The sequence below is a fragment of the Salmo salar genome, chromosome 17 (assembly GCF_965601325.2).
Source record: "Salmo salar chromosome 17, fSalSal1, whole genome shotgun sequence".
Lineage (NCBI taxonomy): Eukaryota > Metazoa > Chordata > Actinopteri > Salmoniformes > Salmonidae > Salmo > Salmo salar.
In genome coordinates, this window is record NC_138307.1 from 67,086,886 (window position 1) to 67,106,241 (window position 19,356).

At 45.2% G+C, this 19,356-nt stretch overlaps 1 protein-coding gene across 1 annotated transcript in view; it reads right to left on the bottom strand.

The window, feature by feature from the left end:
• LOC106576572 (voltage-dependent calcium channel subunit alpha-2/delta-1) overlaps positions 1-19,356 on the bottom strand; it is a 186,383-nt gene that overhangs the window by 93,447 nt on the left and 73,580 nt on the right. Inside the window, exons 4-6 of the mRNA XM_045700027.2 lie at positions 16,487-16,546; positions 9,947-9,982; positions 8,866-8,998 (exon numbers count right to left, since the gene is read on the bottom strand). Coding sequence (XP_045555983.1) covers positions 8,866-8,998; positions 9,947-9,982; positions 16,487-16,546 — 229 coding nt within the window. The remainder of the gene's footprint in view (positions 1-8,865; positions 8,999-9,946; positions 9,983-16,486; positions 16,547-19,356) is intronic.

Below are 19,356 nucleotides of genomic sequence, written 5' to 3' on the forward strand. Positions count from 1 at the left end.
GAGACAGAGGGGGGAGATGGAGAAGAGACAGAGAGAGAGGAGGAGATGGAGAGAGTGATGGATAGAGAGAACAAACCAAAACAAAGAGAGAAAGGAGAGGAGTGTGAAAGTCAAAGGAGGAAAATATGGGTAAAAAGATACATTAGAATAGAGAATGTGAGAGAAAGAGAGAGAGATTGAAAGAGAGAGGGAGGGTGGGACACCTCATCAAACCTTGATTCAGCCATCAAACCCACAAGGACACTTGGCCTAGTCTAGACAATGTCCTGTAATCAACTTACCACCCCGCCTATCTACACACACAAACACCACCACCCAGCCCACTCTGGCGCCCACACACACACACACACACACACACACACACACACACACACACACACACACACACACACACACACACACACACACACACACACACACACACACACACACACCTCCATGGCAACGCTGACAGCACCGGCCGGCTGAAGTAGCATTGATGTGGCAGCCCATCCAAGGAGAGAGAGAGAGATAGAGGAATGTAGGTGGAGGTAGAGGGATAGAGGAATGTAGGGAGAGGTAGAGGGATAGAGGAATGTAGGTGGAGGTAGAGGGATAGAGGAATGTAGGTGGAGGTAGAGGGATAGAGGAATGTAGGGAGAGGTAGAGGGATAGAGGAATGTAGGGAGAGGTAGAGGGATAGAGGAATGTAGGGAGAGGTAGAGGGATAGAGGGATGTAGGGAGAGGTAGAGGGATAGAGGAATGTAGGGAGAGGTAGAGGGATAGAGGAATGTAGGGAGAGGTAGATGGATAGAGGGATGTAGGGAGAGGTAGAGGGATAGAGGAATGTAGGGAGAGGTAGAGGGATAGAGGAATGTAGGGAGAGGTAGAGGGATAGAGGGATGAGTAACACAGAAGCTCGCCGCCATAAACAATCGGACGAAAAGAGGAAGGGACAGACAGGCTGTGACTGTGAGGTGCGTCGCTAAGTCCCCCATTAGCCACTCAGAACCACAGTGAGATTGAGTGAGAAAATGTGTTCGCGACTGAAAAGGAGAGAAAGAGAGAGTGAGAGAAGGGAGAAAGCGAAAAGAGGGGACAGAGAAAGAGAGCGAATGAGACCACCAGAGCGAGAGGAAAAGAGAGGGATGAATCATTCCTGGACCCACTCCCCCTCCCTGTCCTACCCGCTACCTCATTCCCATCCCCCCCTCTTCATCATTGCTCATTCCCGCTCGTAAAAATATCTGGACGCACTCGTCCATCCATCCGTCCTGTGCATGATAATGATCAACATGTCTGTAGATGGACGGACAGACCTAAAGACTCATCAATAACTCCATCATATGCAGGATTATACAGTGAGCTCCAAAAGTATTGGAACAGTGACACATTTTTTGTTATTTTGGCTCTGTACTCTAGCAATTTGGATTTTAAATGATAACCTTATAAATACTTCAAAATTTGACGTTTGCAACAACTTCGAAATTTGAGGGTTAAGAAACACGGATGAAAGTCTAATTCTGACATGAGACTGAGACGTGGTAGCTTTTTGTACATAGTCCCCCCCTTTCAGGGGACCAACAATATTGTGACAAATTTACTTATATGTGTATTAAAGTAGCAAATATTTAACTTTTTACTACTTTAATGCACAAGTGAATTTGTCCCAGTACTTTTGGTTCCCTAAAATTGGGGGACTATGAACAAAAAGTGCTGTAATTTCTAAAACAGTTCACCCGATATGGATGAAAATACCCCAAAAATTTAAACTGACAGTCTGCACTTTAATCCTCATAGCCAATGTATAATTTCTAATCCAAAGTGCTGGAGTAAAGAGCCAAAACGACGAAAAGTGTGTCACTATCCCAATACTTTTGAAGCTCACTGTTCAGTCGTGGCCAAAAGTTTTGAGAATGACACAAATATTCATTTCCACAAAGATTGCTGCTTCAGTGTCTTTAGATGTTTTTGTCAGATGTTACTATGGAATACTGAAGTATAACTACAAGCATTTCATATGTGTCAAAGTATTTTATTGACAATTACATGAAGTTGATGCAAAGAGTCAATATTTGCAGTGTTGACTCTTCTTTTTCAAGACCTCTGCAATCCGCCCTGGCATGCTGTCAATTAACTTCTGGGCCACATCCTGACTGATGGCAGCACATTCTTGCATAATCAATGCTTGGAGTTTGTCAGAATTTGTGGGATTTTGTTTGTCCACCCGCCTCTTGAGGATTGACCACAAGTTCTCAATGGGATTAAGGTCTGGGGAGTTTCCTGGGCCATGGACCCAAACTATCAATGTTTTGTTCCCCGAGCCACTTAGTTATCACTTTTACCTTATGGCAAGGTGCTCCATCGTGCTGGAAAAGGCATTGTTCGTCACCAAACTGTTCCTGGATGATTGGGAGAAGTTGCTCTCGGAGGATGTGTTGGTACCATTCTTTATTCATAGCTGTGTTCTTAGGCACAATTGTGAGTGAGCCCACTCCCTTGGCTGAGAAGCAACCCCACACATGAATGGTCTCAGGATGCTTTACTGTTGGCATGACACAGGACTGATGGTAGCGCTCACCTTGTCTTCTCGGGACAAGCTTTTTTCCAGATGCCCCAAACAATCGGAAAGAGGATTCATCAGAGAAAATGACTTTACCACAGTCCTCAGCAGTCCAAACCCTGTACCTTTTGCAGAATATCAGTCTGTCCCTGAGGTTTTTCCTGGAGAGAAGTGGCTTCTTTGCTGCCCTTCTTGACACAAGGCCATCCTCCAAAAGTCTTCGCCTCACTGTGCATGCAGATGCACTCACAACTGCCTGCTGCCATTCCTGAGCAAGCTCTGTACTGGTGGTGCCCTGATCCCGCAGCTGAATCAACTTTAGGAGACGGTCCTGGCGCTTGCTGGACTTTCTTGGGCGCCCTGAAGCCTTCTTCACAACATTTGAACCGCTCTCCTTAAAGTTCTTGGTGATCCGATAAATGGTTGATTTAGGTGCAATCTTACTGGCAGCAATATCCTTTCCTGTGAAGCCCTTTTTGTGCAAAGCAATGATGACGGCACGTGTTTCCTTGCAGGTAACCATGGTTGACAGAGGAAGAACAATGATTCCAAGCACCACCATCCTTTTGAAGCTTCCAGTCGGTTATTCGAACTCAATCAGCATGACAGGGTGATCTCCAGCCTTGTCCTCGTCAACACTCACACCTGTGTTAACGAGAGAATCACTGACATGATGTCAGCTGGTCCTTTTGTGGCAGGGCTGAAATGCAGTGGAAATGTTTTTTGGGGATTCAGTTCATTTGCATGGAAAAGAGGGACTTTGCAATTAATTGCAATTCATCTGATCACTCTTCATAACATTCTGGAGTATATGCAAATTACCATCATACAAACTGAGGCAGCAGACTGAAAATTTATATTTGTGTCATTCTCAAAACTTTTGGCCATGACTGTATACTGGCCCACTCACTACAGTGCCTTGCGAAAGTATTCGGCCCCCTTGAACTTTGACCTTTTGCCACATTTCAGGCTTCAAACATAAAGATATAAAACTGTTATTTTTTATGAAGAATCAACAACAAGTGGGACACAATTATGAAGTGGAACGAAATTTATTGGATATTTCAAACTTTTTTAACAAATAAAAAACTGAAAAATTGGCCGTGCAAAATTATTCAGCCCCCTTAAGTTAATACTTTGTAGCGCCACCTTTTGCTGCGATTACAGCTGTAAGTCGCTTGGGGTATGTCTCTATCAGTTTTGCACATCGAGAGACTGAAATTTTTGCCTATTCCTCCTTGCAAAACAGCTCGAGCTCAGTGAGGTTGGATGGAGAGCGTTTGTGAACAGCAGTTTTCAGTTCTTTCCACAGATTATCGATTGGATTCAGGTCTGGACTTTGACTTGGCCATTCTAACACCTGGATATGTTTATTTGTGAACCATTCCATTGTAGATTTTGCTTTATGTTTTGGATCATTGTCTTGTTGGAAGACAAATCTCCGTCCCAGTCTCAGGTCTTTTGCAGACTCCATCAGGTTTTCTTCCAGAATGGTCCTGTATTTGGCTCCATCCATCTTCCCATCAATTTTAACCATCTACCCTGCCCCTGCTGAAGAAAAGCAGGCCCAAACCATGATGCTGCCACCACCATGTTTGACAGTGGGGATGGTGTGTTCTGGGTGATGAGCTGTGTTGCTTTTACGCCAAACATAACGTTTTGCATTGTTGCCAAAAAGATAGATTTTGGTTTCATCTGACCAGAGCACCTTCTTCCACATGTTTGGTGTGTCTCCCAGGTGGCTAGTGGCAAACTTTAAACAACACTTTTTATGGATATCTTTAAGAAATGGCTTTCTTCTTGCCACTCTTCCATAAAGGCCAGATTTGTGCAGTATACGACTGATTGTTGTCCTATGGACAGAGTCTCCCACCTCAGCTGTAGATCTCTGCAGTTCATCCAGAGTGATCATGGGCCTCTTGGTTGCATCTCTGATCAGTCTTCTCCTTGTATGAGCTGAAAGTTTAGAGGGACGGCCGGGTCTTCGTAGATTTGCAGTGGTCTGATACTCCTTCCATTTCAATATTATCGCTTGCACAGTGCTCGTTGGGATGTTTAAAGCTTGGGAAATATTTTTGTATCCAAATCCGGCTTTAAACTTCTCCACAACAGTATCTTGGACCTGCCTGGTGTGTTCCTTGTTCTTCATGATGCTCTCTGCGCTTTAAACGGACCTCTGAGACTATCACAGAGCAGGTGCATTTATACGGAGACTTGATTACACACAGGTGGATTGTATTTATCATCATTAGTCATTTAGGTCAACATTGGATCATTCAGAGATCCTCACTGAACTTCTGGAGAGAGTTTGCTGCACTGAAAGTAAAGGGGCTGAATAATTTTGCACGCCCAATTTTTCAGTTTTTTATTTGTTAAAAAAGTTTGAAATATCCAATAAATTTCGTTCCACTTCATGATTGTGTCCGACTTGTTGTTGATTCTTCACAAAAAATTACAGTTTTATATCTTTATGTTTGAAGCCTGAAATGTGGCAAAATGTCGAAAAGTTCAAGGGGGCCGAATACTTTCGCAAGGCACTGTATACACTATCTGAGCCAGTAACTAAATGACGAATAAATAAATCCATAACCTCAGGTATGCATACTTGTGTGTGAATGTGTGTGTGTGTGTGTGTGTGTGTGTGTGTGTGTGTGTGTGTGTGTGTGTGTGTGTGTGTGTGTGTGTGTGTGTGTGTGTGTGTGTGTGTGTGTGTGTCCATACATGCGCAGGGTGCCCTGTGTCCTCAGTGTGCCCATGCTAAAAGAGGCCCCTGGCCCCAGGGGTATAGGGTCACTGAGAGCCTCTCTATCATCCCTGTACTCACCCAGCTGTACACTACAACCCCCATTCTAGTCATTCAGAGCAACACAATACACAGCAGCCTCCCTGCACTATTACCAACACACTGAATCACGTGCACAAACACACAGCTCACAAACTGAATACACCAATGTGTGAGCTGATGGAACAAGAGCCTAGCGTTTTCCTCCCTGAGTGACAGTGGCTTGTAGATCTTAAGGAAGGTGATGTCTAACGCTCACTAGCTATGTCACATATGCTACATCCAAACAGATCAAACTGTTCCCTGTTTGGAGTGGTTTTCACTGTTGTCCCCTATACATTATTTTTAAATAAATAGGCACAAACTTTTTATCCACATAGGGACGTTCACCTAGTGTTAAGAGGAGGGAATCAACACATATCCCTAGAATAGGCCTTAGCCTAGAGTGAGCTCAGTGTGAAGACATGGAGAACAGCATTATACCACCTAGTGGCATAATGAACATGGACACCTAGTGGCATAATGAACATGGACACCTAGTGGCATAATGAACATGGACACCTAGTGGCATAATGAACATGGACACCTAGTGGCATAATGAACATGGACACCTAGTGGCATAATGAACATGGACACCTAGTGGCATAATGAACATGGACACCTAGTGGCATAATGAACATGGACACCTAGCGGCATAATGAACATGGACACCTAGCTGCATAATGAACATGGACACCTAGCGGCATAATGAACATGGACACCTAGCGGCATAATGAACATGGACACCTAGCGGCATAATGAACATGGACACCTAGCGGCATAATGAACATGGACACCTAGTGGCATAATGAACATGGACACCTAGTGGCATAATGAACATGGACACCTAGTGGCATAATGAACATGGACACCTAGTGGCATAATGAACATGGACACCTAGTGGCATAATGAACATGGACACGTCCGAGGCCTAAGCAAAAAAGCAGGAATGTGGTGCACACCCACGCCACCACCAAATAAAATGGTGATATAGGAGAGAGGAAGGGACGACACCATTTAGATGGAACGAGCCGGTGACAATACTACGGGCCGATTATCAGCACAAAATGTCATCACTGAGATAGCAGGCTCTACATGTTGAAAGTGTTCATTTCAATCCTGTATGTCCGTGGAGCATTCGATGGAAAGAGCGTGTGTATGGAGAGCTTCTGGTCAGACATGTATGAGATACTTTTCTTTGGAGAAACCATGTCATGGGATCGCTTCAGAGAGATCACGCTTTACCTCCATTTTGATGAAACAGAAATTCACCTTGGTATCCCACGTATAAATAATTAACTATTTTATACTGTCGTCTTATCGACATTTATATTCATTATAATGCCATTATTGCTTTTTGCTGATTTTCACTGTTTCTCAAGCACACTTGTCACTTATAATGATGTTTAGGATACTGATGCTTCTATCATTTGACCTCGTGTCTTACTGTCCATGCGTTTTGGTGAATGTGGTATTTTGGGGTACTTTTTTGTTTGTTGTCGTTATATAAAGAAGCTGTTACCGTGTTCCAACACGCCTTCTGTTTCATAATTGTAGCAAAGGCACTCCATTAATAAAATGTATTGAACATTTTAATGTTATGTTTTTAATGTTTTTACATATAGCCTAGTCACAAACTAATGAAATAAAAAGTACCTTAGACCTTCATAAACACAACCAAACTATTAGTTTAGCAATAGCATATATTAAATGTATTAATTACACTGTTAGAATGTTGTAGTCAAAATGACTGCTCATTAGCTTGAAGGGGGTTCCCTCAAGGCCCAGCTGTTCTAGTGTAAAAGAGAATGAGATTAAAGCAGAAAGAGGAGAGAACGAGTGAGAGGAGGCAGACAGCCAATGAAAGAGAATATGCTAAATTGTGAGTGTTAAAGAAAAAGTGGCAGACAGAGCCAAGGGCGATAAGAGGAGTGACAGACAGAGTCGAGGCCGATAAGAGGAGTGACAGACAGAGCCGAGGGCGATAAGAGGAGTGACAGACAGAGCCGAGGCCGATAAGAGGAGTGACAGACAGAGCCGAGGGCGATAAGAGGAGTGACAGACAGAGTCGAGGCCGATAAGAGGAGTGACAGACAGAGCCGAGGGCGATAAGAGGAGTGACAGACAGAGCCGAGGGCGATAAGAGGAGTGACAGACAGAGCCGAGGGCGATAAGAGGAGTGACAGACAGAGCCGAGGCCGATAAGAGGAGTGACAGACAGAGCCGAGGGCGATAAGAGGAGTGACAGACAGAGCCGAGGCCGATAAGAGGAGTGACAGGCAGAGCCGAGGGCGGTAAGAGGAGTGGCAGACAGAGCCGAGGGCGATAAGAGGAGTGGCAGACAGAGCCGAGGGTGGTAAGAGGAGTGACAGGCAGAGCCGAGGGCGATAAGAGGAGTGACAGGCAGAGCCGAGGGCGATAAGGGCAGTGACAGACCGAGCCGAGGGTGGTAAGAGGAGTGACAGACAGAGTCGAGGCCGATAAGAGGAGTGACAGACAGAGCCGAGGGCGATAAGAGGAGTGACAGACAGAGCCGAGGCCGATAAGAGGAGTGACAGACAGAGCCGAGGGCGATAAGAGGAGTGACAGACAGAGTCGAGGCCGATAAGAGGAGTGACAGACAGAGCCGAGGGCGATAAGAGGAGTGACAGACAGAGCCGAGGGCGATAAGAGGAGTGACAGACAGAGCCGAGGGCGATAAGAGGAGTGACAGACAGAGCCGAGGCCGATAAGAGGAGTGACAGACAGAGCCGAGGGCGATAAGAGGAGTGACAGACAGAGCCGAGGCCGATAAGAGGAGTGACAGGCAGAGCCGAGGGCGGTAAGAGGAGTGGCAGACAGAGCCGAGGGCGATAAGAGGAGTGGCAGACAGAGCCGAGGGTGGTAAGAGGAGTGACAGGCAGAGCCGAGGGCGATAAGAGGAGTGACAGGCAGAGCCGAGGGCGATAAGGGCAGTGACAGACCGAGCCGAGGGTGGTAAGAGGAGTGACAGACAGAGCCGAGGGCGGTAAGAGGAGTGACAGACAGCCGAGGCCGATAAGAGGAGTGGCAGACAGAGCCGAGGGTGGTAAGAGGAGTGGCAGACAGAGCCGAGGGCGATAATGGCAGTGACAGACCGAGCCGAGGGCGGATCAGACAAGCATTAAAGAAGAGCATGATAGAGCAAGATTAAGACTAGAGAAAGACATGGAAGCAGAAAGACTGAGAAAGACCCAGAAAGTATCCACACAAGAAAAAATTATAATGGCGGTTTCTTTGACATTCAGTGTGATTCTCTCATGAGGTTGTGGGTGGGAGAGCGAGGAGCAGCTGGTGACCGGGGTGACTCGGAGGCCAGGTCTGCTGCCCATTGGTTGGGCTAGGCAGGGCTAAATTTAGACTGCAAGCATTGGCCGGACGATCAGCTGACTACTACACACATTCTGAGAAACTGACTGACCAAAATGTCATGGAAACATGCTATAAATACTGTACAATGCGCGGGTGTGTGTGTGTACTCACAGCCCTCGTATATGTCCGTGGGTATGTGGACTGCCGTGGTGTTGTAGGAGATGAGGCGTCTAAATTGCTCGTCTTCCTTAAACTCTGGATAAAGCCGGTTTGGCTTCTTGACCTCTGTATCATTTGAGTCCAGCTATAAGGGAAAAAGACCAAAGGAATGAGATATTATTGACACAAATTGGAGGTCAATGGAGAGTATACTGCATGAATTTGGTGAATACAAAGTATGTGTGTGTGTGTGTGTGTGTGTGTGTGTGTGTGTGTGTGTGTGTGTGTGTGTGTGTGTGTGTGTGTGTGTGTGTGTGTGTGTGTGTGTGTGTGTGTGTGTGTGTGTGTGTGTGTGTGTGTGTGTGTCTGTCACTTTGCATTATGGTGCGCTGTATGATAACACATGTGTGTGCCTGTGTGGCGCTTGCTCCATCTCCTGTGGCTGTGAATAATATTGGTGTGTATTCAGATGACTGACAGTACTGATCTCCTGTGTCTTGGCCCGTCAAAGCCAGAATGACATCAGTTGTTCAGGAGAGGTGTGTGCCTGCCTGCATGTGTTCTATCACCACATCCCCTGTGGAATTACTATCTGATCCCCAGTATCAAATCAGACAGATGACTTCAGAGGCCAAGGGATGCAGACGATATCACAGGCACAGATATGTGTTCTTGAGATAATCCCCACACACACACACACACACACACACACACACACACACACACACACACACACACACACACACACACACACACACACACACACACACACACACACACACACACACACACTCATTTGAATATGCACGCATACACGCACACGCACATGCAAACAAAAACACACACTAACCCTAGCGTACTGTAGCAACTTCTGTGTGTCTTTTCAGGGCTCTAGAGCCTGGGCCACAGCTGGGGGATGTGGGGGATCCTTTAAGGTTATCAATACGCTTTACAAGACGTTTAGTAACCATGGCTACAAAGACAGAGGGTGCAGGTGGGATTTTGTTGAATATACAGACTCAATATGACTCAGATCAAGTCTCTTCACAACACATGTTATACATAGAGAAAGTAACAGTAGAAATGTACTCACGTTTTCTTTGGCATAGTAGTAATGGATGTCATCAGGCTATGGAGAAAGAGCGGGAGGGAAGAGAGAGAGAGAGAGAAATAGAAAGATGTGAAAAACACAGATTTATAAACACAGCAGGTCTTTGGTAGGGGTTTAAATCAATGTGCATTGTAAAGTTTTCAGACAGTGTTGTGTGGAAACTGTGTTCCTATTTCATGTTGTTTTCCATTCTTCAGTCTGGTTGTATTCTTTTTCTTATTTTCTGAATTCAAGCACTTCTTCACTCTCTGCGTATGTCTATGTGTGTCTCACATGCACAAGTGTGTGTACTCCCCTAATACAGTATGTGTGTCTGTACTCCCCTAATACAGTATGTGTGTCTGTACTCCCCTAATACAGTATGTGTGTCTGTACTCCCCTAATACAGTATGTGTGTGTCGTGTGTGTGTGTGTGTGTGTGTGTGTGTGTGTGTGTGTGTGTGTGTGTGTGTGTGTGTGTGTGTGTGTGTGTGTGTGTGTGTGTGTGTGTGTGTGTGTGTGTGTGTGCTTGACACAAAAGCATCAGTAGTGTTGTAACCAACTCTCTCTTTCATCCGCTGTGCGAGCTTCCTGTCAGAGTATGAGCAAGCCAGGCGCTAACGAGCTAGCCTATCCAGCCTAGCTGACAGATGGATGCCTTGGGGATATGGAGCCGTTTCACTGGTTAGGACCACCTGCCTGCCACCCCCGGCGCTGCAACATGGGGCTAATGCTACATAAAACACAGGCCTGTTCCCCCACCTGTGACCTGCTGGTGGTGTGAGGCTCGATAGTTAGCGCCAGGCCATTAGCGATGAGCTAGGTGTTAGCGATAGACAGTTCTGACAGCGGTGCTCCAGCATCTGCTCACCTCCCGAGAGACAGGCTGCAGTCCTTGCAGAGCTTACACACAAGCTCGCACACATATACACACACTCTGTCTGTCTATCTTAGTTTCTACTGTATCTCTCATATACTCAGATCCCTGGGGGGTGAGACAGTGTGACCTTAGTGTGAGTGTCGCTTCACAAGGTGCTCCACAACATTAAGATGGCCTGACAGCCATCATGAGGAGGTCTCTTCATGTTAGCTTTGAAGCGCTGTGGCTACACTCCCCACCTCCTTAAGTGTGTGTGTTTGTGTGTGTGTGTTCTACGTGCATGGATGTGAATTTGTGTTAAGGTGGTTGATGTAACTCCTGAGGGAGGGAGGACGTCTTCTGGGCTTTCATACAGAAATGAGGCGTGTGTGCAGGGATATTTGATCTCCTACACCAGGTTGTGTACACACACACACACACACACACACACACACACACACACACACACACACACACACACACACACACACACACACACACACACACACACACACACACACACACACTTAAGGAGGTGGGCAGCAAGGACATGAGCCGGTTCACGGAGGACTACGCTGTAACCGCGATGTTGGCCAGATGGAGTGAGAAGGAGTGAGGAGGGGGGTGAGGAACGGACTGTAGTCCCACCACAGCTGTCTGGAGACAGACTGGACCACAGAGCTCTCCTCCTAACGCTTTCACTGAGCGCGTGCAAGGGACACATGGAGCCAAGACACTCCTCACGACACGCAACATTGCCTGAGAAAGCCAGTGGTTTAAGAAACTGAAATGAATAGAGAAAACTACATTCAGCCTCGTTTGTCGTTGCCTGGTTGACACGCACCCGCACACACACACTTGGGATCAATTAGCTAGCTCAACATAAACAGTCTGAAAAAGCCAACCTCCGAGTCCTTTCATCGGTGCAGGCTTAATTGGCTAAGACTAACATGTGCACTAATATATGCTCGTTAGTTACAGAAAACGCTGGACGTTCACACTAATGACTCTTCACCAAGGGATAATTATCCAAGCTAGCCAAGCATCTCCATCCGTCACACATCCCAAGCCTCAAAGAAGTAGACCACGGCAGCATAAAGCAGATACTACTTTGTTCCCCACACGTTCCTACTTTGTCCCACACACACGCATGTCCACAGGCACGTACACAGATGGAGCCACACACACACACACACACACACACACACACACACACACACACACACACACACACACACACACACACACACACACACACACACACACACACACACACACACACACACACTTCCCGTGAGCATGTAGGAATCAGACTGATAAGAAACTTTTAATGGAGAAGAGTCATTAAAAGGAGTATCGGAGGCGTTTATAATGACACTGTCCAGGTTAGTTTGAAGCTAATAGACTAATAGGAGGCAATGGAGTTCTCCCACATAGAGGCAGTAAAAAAAATATCTATATATACACATATACACACTGCTCAAAAAAATAAAGGGAACACTAAAATAACACATCCTAGATCTGAATGAATGAAAAAATCTTATTAAATACTTTTTTCTTTACATAGTTGAATGTGCTGACAACAAAATCACACAAAAATAATCAATGGAAATCCAATTTATCAACCCATGGAGGTCTGGATTTGGAGTCACACTCCAAATTAAAGTGGAAAACCACACTACAGGCTGATCCAACTTTGATGTAATGTCCTTAAAACAAGTCAAAATGAGGCTCAGTAGTGTGTGTGGCCTCCACGTGCCTGTATGACCTCCCTACAACGCCTGGGCATGCTCCTGATGAGGTGGCGGATGGTCTCCTGAGGGATCTCCTCCCAGACCTGGACTAAAGCATCCGCCAACTCCTAGACAGTCTGTGGTGCAACGTGGCGTTGGTGGATGGAGCGAGACATGATGTCCCAGATGTGCTCAATTGGATTCAGGTCTGGGGAACAGGCGGGCCTGTTCAATGCTTTCCTCTTGCAGGAACTGCTGACACACTCCAGCCACATGAGGTCTTGCATTGTCTTGCATTAGGAGGAACCCAGGGCCAATTGCACCAGCATATGTTCTCACAAGGGGTCTGAGGATCTCATCTCGGTACCTAATGGCAGTCAGGCTACCTCTGGCGAGCACATGGAGGGCTGTGCGGCCCCCCAAAGAAATGCCACCCCACACCATGACTGACCCACCGCCAAACCGGTCATGCTGGAGGATGGTGCAGGCAGCAGAACGTTCTCCACGGCGTCTCCAGACTCTGTCACGTCTGTCACATGTGCTCAGTGTGAACCTGCTTTCATCTGTGAAGAGCACAGGGCGCCAGTGGCGAATTTGCCAATCTTGGTGTTCTCTGGCTAATGCCAAACGTCCTGCACGGTGTTGGGCTGTAAGCACAACCCCCACCTGTGGATGTCGGGCCCTCATACCACCCTCATGGAGTCTGTTTCTGACCGTTTGAGCAGACACATGCACATTTGTGGCCTGCTGGAGGTCATTTTGCAGGGCTCTGGCAGTGCTTCTCCTACTCCTCCTTGCACAAAGGCGGAGGTAGCGGTCCTGCTGCTGGGTTGTTGCCCTCCTACGGCCTCCACCCCGTCTCCTGATGTACTGGCCTGTCTCCTGGTAGCGCCTCCATGCTCTGGACACTACGCTGACAGACACAGCAAACCTTCTTGCCACAGCTCGCATTGATGTGCCATCCGGGATGAGCTGCACTACCTGAGCCACTTGTGTGGGTTGTAGACTCCGTCTCATGCTACCACTAGAGTGAAAGCACCGCCAGCATTCAACAGTGACCAAAACATCAGCCAGGAAGCATAGGAACTGAGAAGTGGTCTGTGGTCCCCACCTGCAGAACCACTCCTTTATTGGGGGTGTCTTGCTAATTGCCTATAATTTCCACCTGTTGTCTATTCCATTTGCACAACAGCATGTGAAATTTATTGTCAATCAGTGTTGCTTCCTAAGTGGACAGTTTGATTTCACAGAAGTGTGATTGACTTGGAGTTACATTGTGTTGTTTAAGTGTTCCCTTTATTTTTTTGAGCAGTGTATATATATATATATAAATAAATATAAAAACAGGTCATTTGTAATTTTCAATATCGCTGCCGAAAGTGAGTGGCTTTCGCATTACTAAGTAGGAGAAGTAAATTAAGAATTTGAATTCATTTGAAAAACGTTGTGGCTCGGACAAAGAACGTTTGGACATGGGGAGTTGAGGAACTGCATCATAATTCATGATGAGGCCTACTAATCAAGTGCAGAGACAGGCTGCTCAGTAGAGAAATGTGTCCGATGGGGAGTGAGTTCAAGTAGAAGAAAAGGATATTGGAATCGTGTTCATATACAGTGCATTCGTAAAGTATTCAGACCCCTTGGCTTTTTCCACATTTTGTTACATTACAGCCTTATTCAAAAAAAAATATATAATGTATCTCATTAATCTACACACAATACCCCATAATGACAAAGCAAAAACAGGTTTAGAGAAATGTTTGCACATTTATAAAAATGTAAAAAATCTGAAATATCACATTTACGTAAGTATTCAGACCTTCTACTCATTACTTTTTTGAAGCACCTTTGGCAGCGACTACAGCCTCGAGTCTTCTTGGGTATGGAGCTACAAGGTTGGCACACCTGTATTTGGGAAGTTTCTCCCATTCCTCTCTGCAGATCCTCTCACGCTCTGTCAGGTTGGATGGGGAGCGTTGCAGCACAGCTATTTTCAGGTCTATCCAGAGATGTTCGATTGGGTTCAAGTCCGGGCTCTGGCTGGGCCACACAAGGACATTTAGAGACTTGTTCCGAAGCCACTCCTGCGTTGTCTTGGCTGTGTGCTTAGGGTCGTTGTCCTGTTGGAAGGTAAACCTTCGCCCAAGTCTGAGATCCTGAGTGCTCTGGAGCAGGTTTTCATCAAGGATCTCTCTGTACTTTGCTCCGTTCATCTTTCCCTCGATCTTGACTAGTCTCCCAGTCCCTGCCGCTGAAAAACATCCCCACAGCATGATGCTGCCACCACCATGCTTCACCGTAGGGATGGTGCCAGGTTTCCTCCAGATGTGACCCTTGGCATTCAGGCCAAAGAGTTCAATCATGGTTTCATCAGACCAGAGTATATTGTTTCTCACGGTCTGCGAGTCCTTTAGGTGCCTTTTGGCAAACTCCAAGCGGGCTGTCATGTGGCTTTTACTGAGGAGTGGCTTCCATCTGGCCACTCTATTATAAAACCCTGATTGGTGGAGTGCTGCAGAGATGGTTGTCCTTCTGGAAGGTTCTCCCATCTCCACTGAAAAACTCTGGAGCTCAGTCAGAGTGACCATCAGGTTCTTGGTCACCTCCCTGACCAAGGCCCTTCTCCCTCGATTGCTCAGTTTGGCCGGGCGGTCAGCTCTAGGAAGAGTCTTGGTGGTTCCAAACTTCTTCTATTTAAGAATGATGGAGACCACTGTGTTCTTGGGGACCTTCAATGCTGCGGAAATGTTTTGGTACCCTTCTCCAAATCTGTGCATCGACACAATCCTGTCTCGGAGCTCTACGGACAATTCCTTTGACCTCATGGCTTGGTTTTTACTCTGACATGCACTGTCAACTGTGGGACCTTGTATAGACAGGTGTGTGCCTGTCCAGATCATGTCCAATCAATTGAATTTACAACAGATGGACTCCAATTAAGTTGTAGACATATCTCAAGGATGATCAATAGAAACAGGATGCACCTGAGCTCAATTTCGAGTCTCATACCAAAAGGTGTGAATACTTATGTAAATAAGGTATTTATGTTTTTTATTTTTGATACATTTGCAAACATTTCTAAAAACCTGTTTTCACTTTGTCATTATGGGGTATTGTGTGTAGATTGATGACGAAAAACATTTATTTAATCCATCTTAGAATAAAACTAAATGTGGAATGTGGAAAGAGGGAAGGGGTCTGAATACTTTCCGAATGCACTGTATACTGGCTTAATGGGAATTTGAGAGGGTAAGACCCAGTGTGTGCATGAATGTGCTCTGAATGTGTCCCAATGCAATCTAATTGAATTCTACTTAATTGAAGGATATTAAAACTCTATTGTCGATCTAATGAGATTCTATACAAAAGTGACCATCCAATGTGTTTCTTTTACCAGGTAAGTTGACTGAGAACGCATTCTCATTTACAGCAACAACCTGGGGAATAATCACAGGGGGAGATGGGAGTGAATGAGCCAATTGGAAGATAGGGATGATTGGGTGGCCATGATGGTATGAGGGCCAGATTGGGAATTTAGCCAGGTTAACACCCCTACTCTTACAATAAGTAACCACAGAGAGTCAGGACACCCGTTTAATGTCCCATCCAAAAGAAGGCACCCTACACAGGGCAATATCCCCAATCACTGGCCCTGGGGCATTGGGATATTGTTTTTTAGACCCGAGGAAAGAATGCCTTCTACTGGCCCTCCAACACCACTTTCAGCAGCATCTGGTCTCCCACCCAGGAACTGAAAAGGACCAACCCTGCTTAGCTTCAGAGGCAAGCCAGCAGTGGGATGCAAGGTGGTAAGCTGCTGGCAATTACAAGAATCATATATGATCGTGAATCAAATCAATCTCTTCTTATAGAGTTCAAGGCTTCTGTAGGTAATGCATCCAGAGATAATGAGGACATTAATAATGTTGATCTACACAACCACTCACTCACCTCAGGATCATTCTTCCACCGATGCCACATCTGAAAATCCTCTGCAGCGGATGCCAACGCCTGGACAAAAAAACAGAGAAATAGAGTTGGAATTTTAACACATATTTCCTTTCAATTAAGGAGTTGACATAGTGCTTGTGGCAAGCAGAGAGAGAAATAAAGGAAGAGAGAGAGAGAAAGAGAGAGAGCGAGAAAGAGAGAGAATGGTACAAATGTTCATGAACATTGATCACGGACATGAAAGTGTTAAGAGCATAAAAGCCACCATACTCCTCCACCGTACACAACATATACTGAGGGTACATTACACACCTCAGCTCACCTTATCATGGCTAATTCAAACAACTGGCTCACCTTATCATGGCTAATTCAAACAACTGGCTCACCTTATCATGGCTAATTCAAACAACTGGCTCACCTTATCATGGCTAATTCAAACAACTGGCTCACCTTATCATGGCTAATTCAAACAACTGGCTCACCTTATCATGGCTAATTCAAACAATTGCCTCTACTTCTACAACCACTAGTAAGGCTGTCAACACAGGAAGTTATTTTAGACTGAAAATCTAAACAAACACATTTTCACTCGACACCCCCAGGTGTGAAACGAGGCTGGGGGTGTCACAGTATAAGATATGCTCAAATTAGACCCCCCCTACACATTGACCCAGATCTGGCCCTAATGACTAGGTTAATGGGTTTCTAATGAGGATCATCTTTTCATCTCAAACTGGTCTAGAAACACACTGTAACACTCATTTCCCCTGGGGAAATATGGAATCTAATTCCAGTCACTAGCTACTAGTACTGCAGAAAGGGAGTTATTCACGTCACCCATAAATGTTAGAAGTTAAATTAATTCAATAAAGGCGAAGTGGGGGAAGTGAGATGAGATAGTAACAAGAAAATCAAACAAAGAAAAACAAAACAATGAGCTTCCTTTGAGAATGAATCACAGGGGCAGAGATCTTCCAATCTTCACAATGGCAGTTTGTGTTTAAGTGCTGTATCTATCAGAACTCGGCTCTGCAGGCCAAGTGTCCCCTTTTCTTTGGCTCAGAAAACCACACGACCTGGATCCTAGCAGCCCAAAGACAAATGCACTGAGCTTATGCGGTCTTTCTTTGCCACGCTATCGCTGCAGGCTGGGTGAGCTGCATGATGCTACCACACGCTTTCGCTAAATCTCTCCATTTGGCTACAATGAAAGGGCTGTGTTAGCATTACATCATCTCCTCTACACAATGATATCACAAGTGCATAATTACAGTGATTATGCCTAATCAAAGCCAATGGAGCCCCAATGCATACTGCCTGCCAGAGTGCTTTGCAAGCACCTTCTTTTTTCTGTCCGTCGCTGAATAAATTGAGGCGGCTAACACTATTCTAAAGCTAATGTGTTTAGCGCTGGCTAGCGTTATTGGCTTGCATCTTCCCCTGGGCTTCTTGTAGTTTTGTGTGCCTGCTGACCCTATCAAAGCTAAGACTAATTGATGGACAAAAATAAACAGTGTACTGACAGAGATGGAGTATAGAGGGAGGGGTAATGTTTTTAGGGTGAAGTGCAATGTTCCCTACATTTTTGGGAGGCACTGAGCAAATGTTTGATCTTGTGAGCGGAAACTTGAACGTTGTGAGAACTTTGTGCAACTTCCGGCACACGTTTATAGTGAACACTGAGGCTGTTCCCTTACAGTTTCAGACATTAGCCAATAGGCTATTTGAGCATAATGTAGTCCTACCAACAAAACCAATGGAGCAAATCCCATACCATTTTCACAAGGAAATAGCTTTTGATTTCTATGAGATATCCTACAGTAGCCTATATAATGTAGGCCCACATTGCATGAGACTTTTAAAACCATTTTACATTATGAAGGGCTTGACATTAATTCATGATGTTTTACTTAGTCTCTAACACCATGGGCCAAATATGTGACTGTAAATTGCATTGTTTTGTGTTCTATGATGCAAGAAACCACTTTATATAAATTCAATTAACTATTATTTCCATATGGAGAATTAGACAATGTAGGTTACCCCTCTGCCTATTGGGTTATTTGCATATTCAAGCCTGTCTCAGAATACAACACTACCCCTGTGCACGAGCTGAGTGCCTGCTGCTGACGTCACTCACAATGCACTTTTGCAGCCAGGCACGTGTGTTGTGACTGAGTGTGTGACAGAAAAAAATCGTTTCTGTGTCATTTAGAGGGAAAATGCGTGCGTTTTAGCGTTTGAGTCACTTTTCAAAAGTTGCTAAAAGTTCCAAATACATTTTTTTAAGTATCTAAATTTGTTGCTAGGTGCTGTTTGAAAGAAAAGTTGCTAAATCTAGCAACAAAATTGCTAAATTGGCATCACTGGCGCAGTGTAGAGGAAACATTGGTTTAGTGTTTGAATCACGAAGTAAACCGACAGCCATAAAACTAAGATTGATTCTAAAGTGCTGCACTGCTAATGGCTAACCTGGTTCAGCAATGCCACAGGTATTTCTTGTTTTTGAGGTGACTTGCACACCTTAGAGAGCTATTTATAACTTGTCAGGTTAGTCATTGCACACCTTAGAGAGCTATTTATAACTTGTCATGTTAGGTCATTGCGTACCTTAGAGAGCTATTTATAACTTGTCAGAAATGTCTAGATCAACTAGCCCATGTCAGCTAATGTTTTTTTATTCGTTTTTTTTAGCCTATAGATATTGTTGTCATTTTTTTGTCACTCAAATATCACATTAATACACATTAGACATGGCTAAATGTATAGAATTGCAAGACATTTTGCTTTAAAACTGCAAAATGATCTCCACCAACAAGAGGGGTGTGAACAGTTTGTGTCATGAACAGCGCTTGTGCCCATAGAACTAG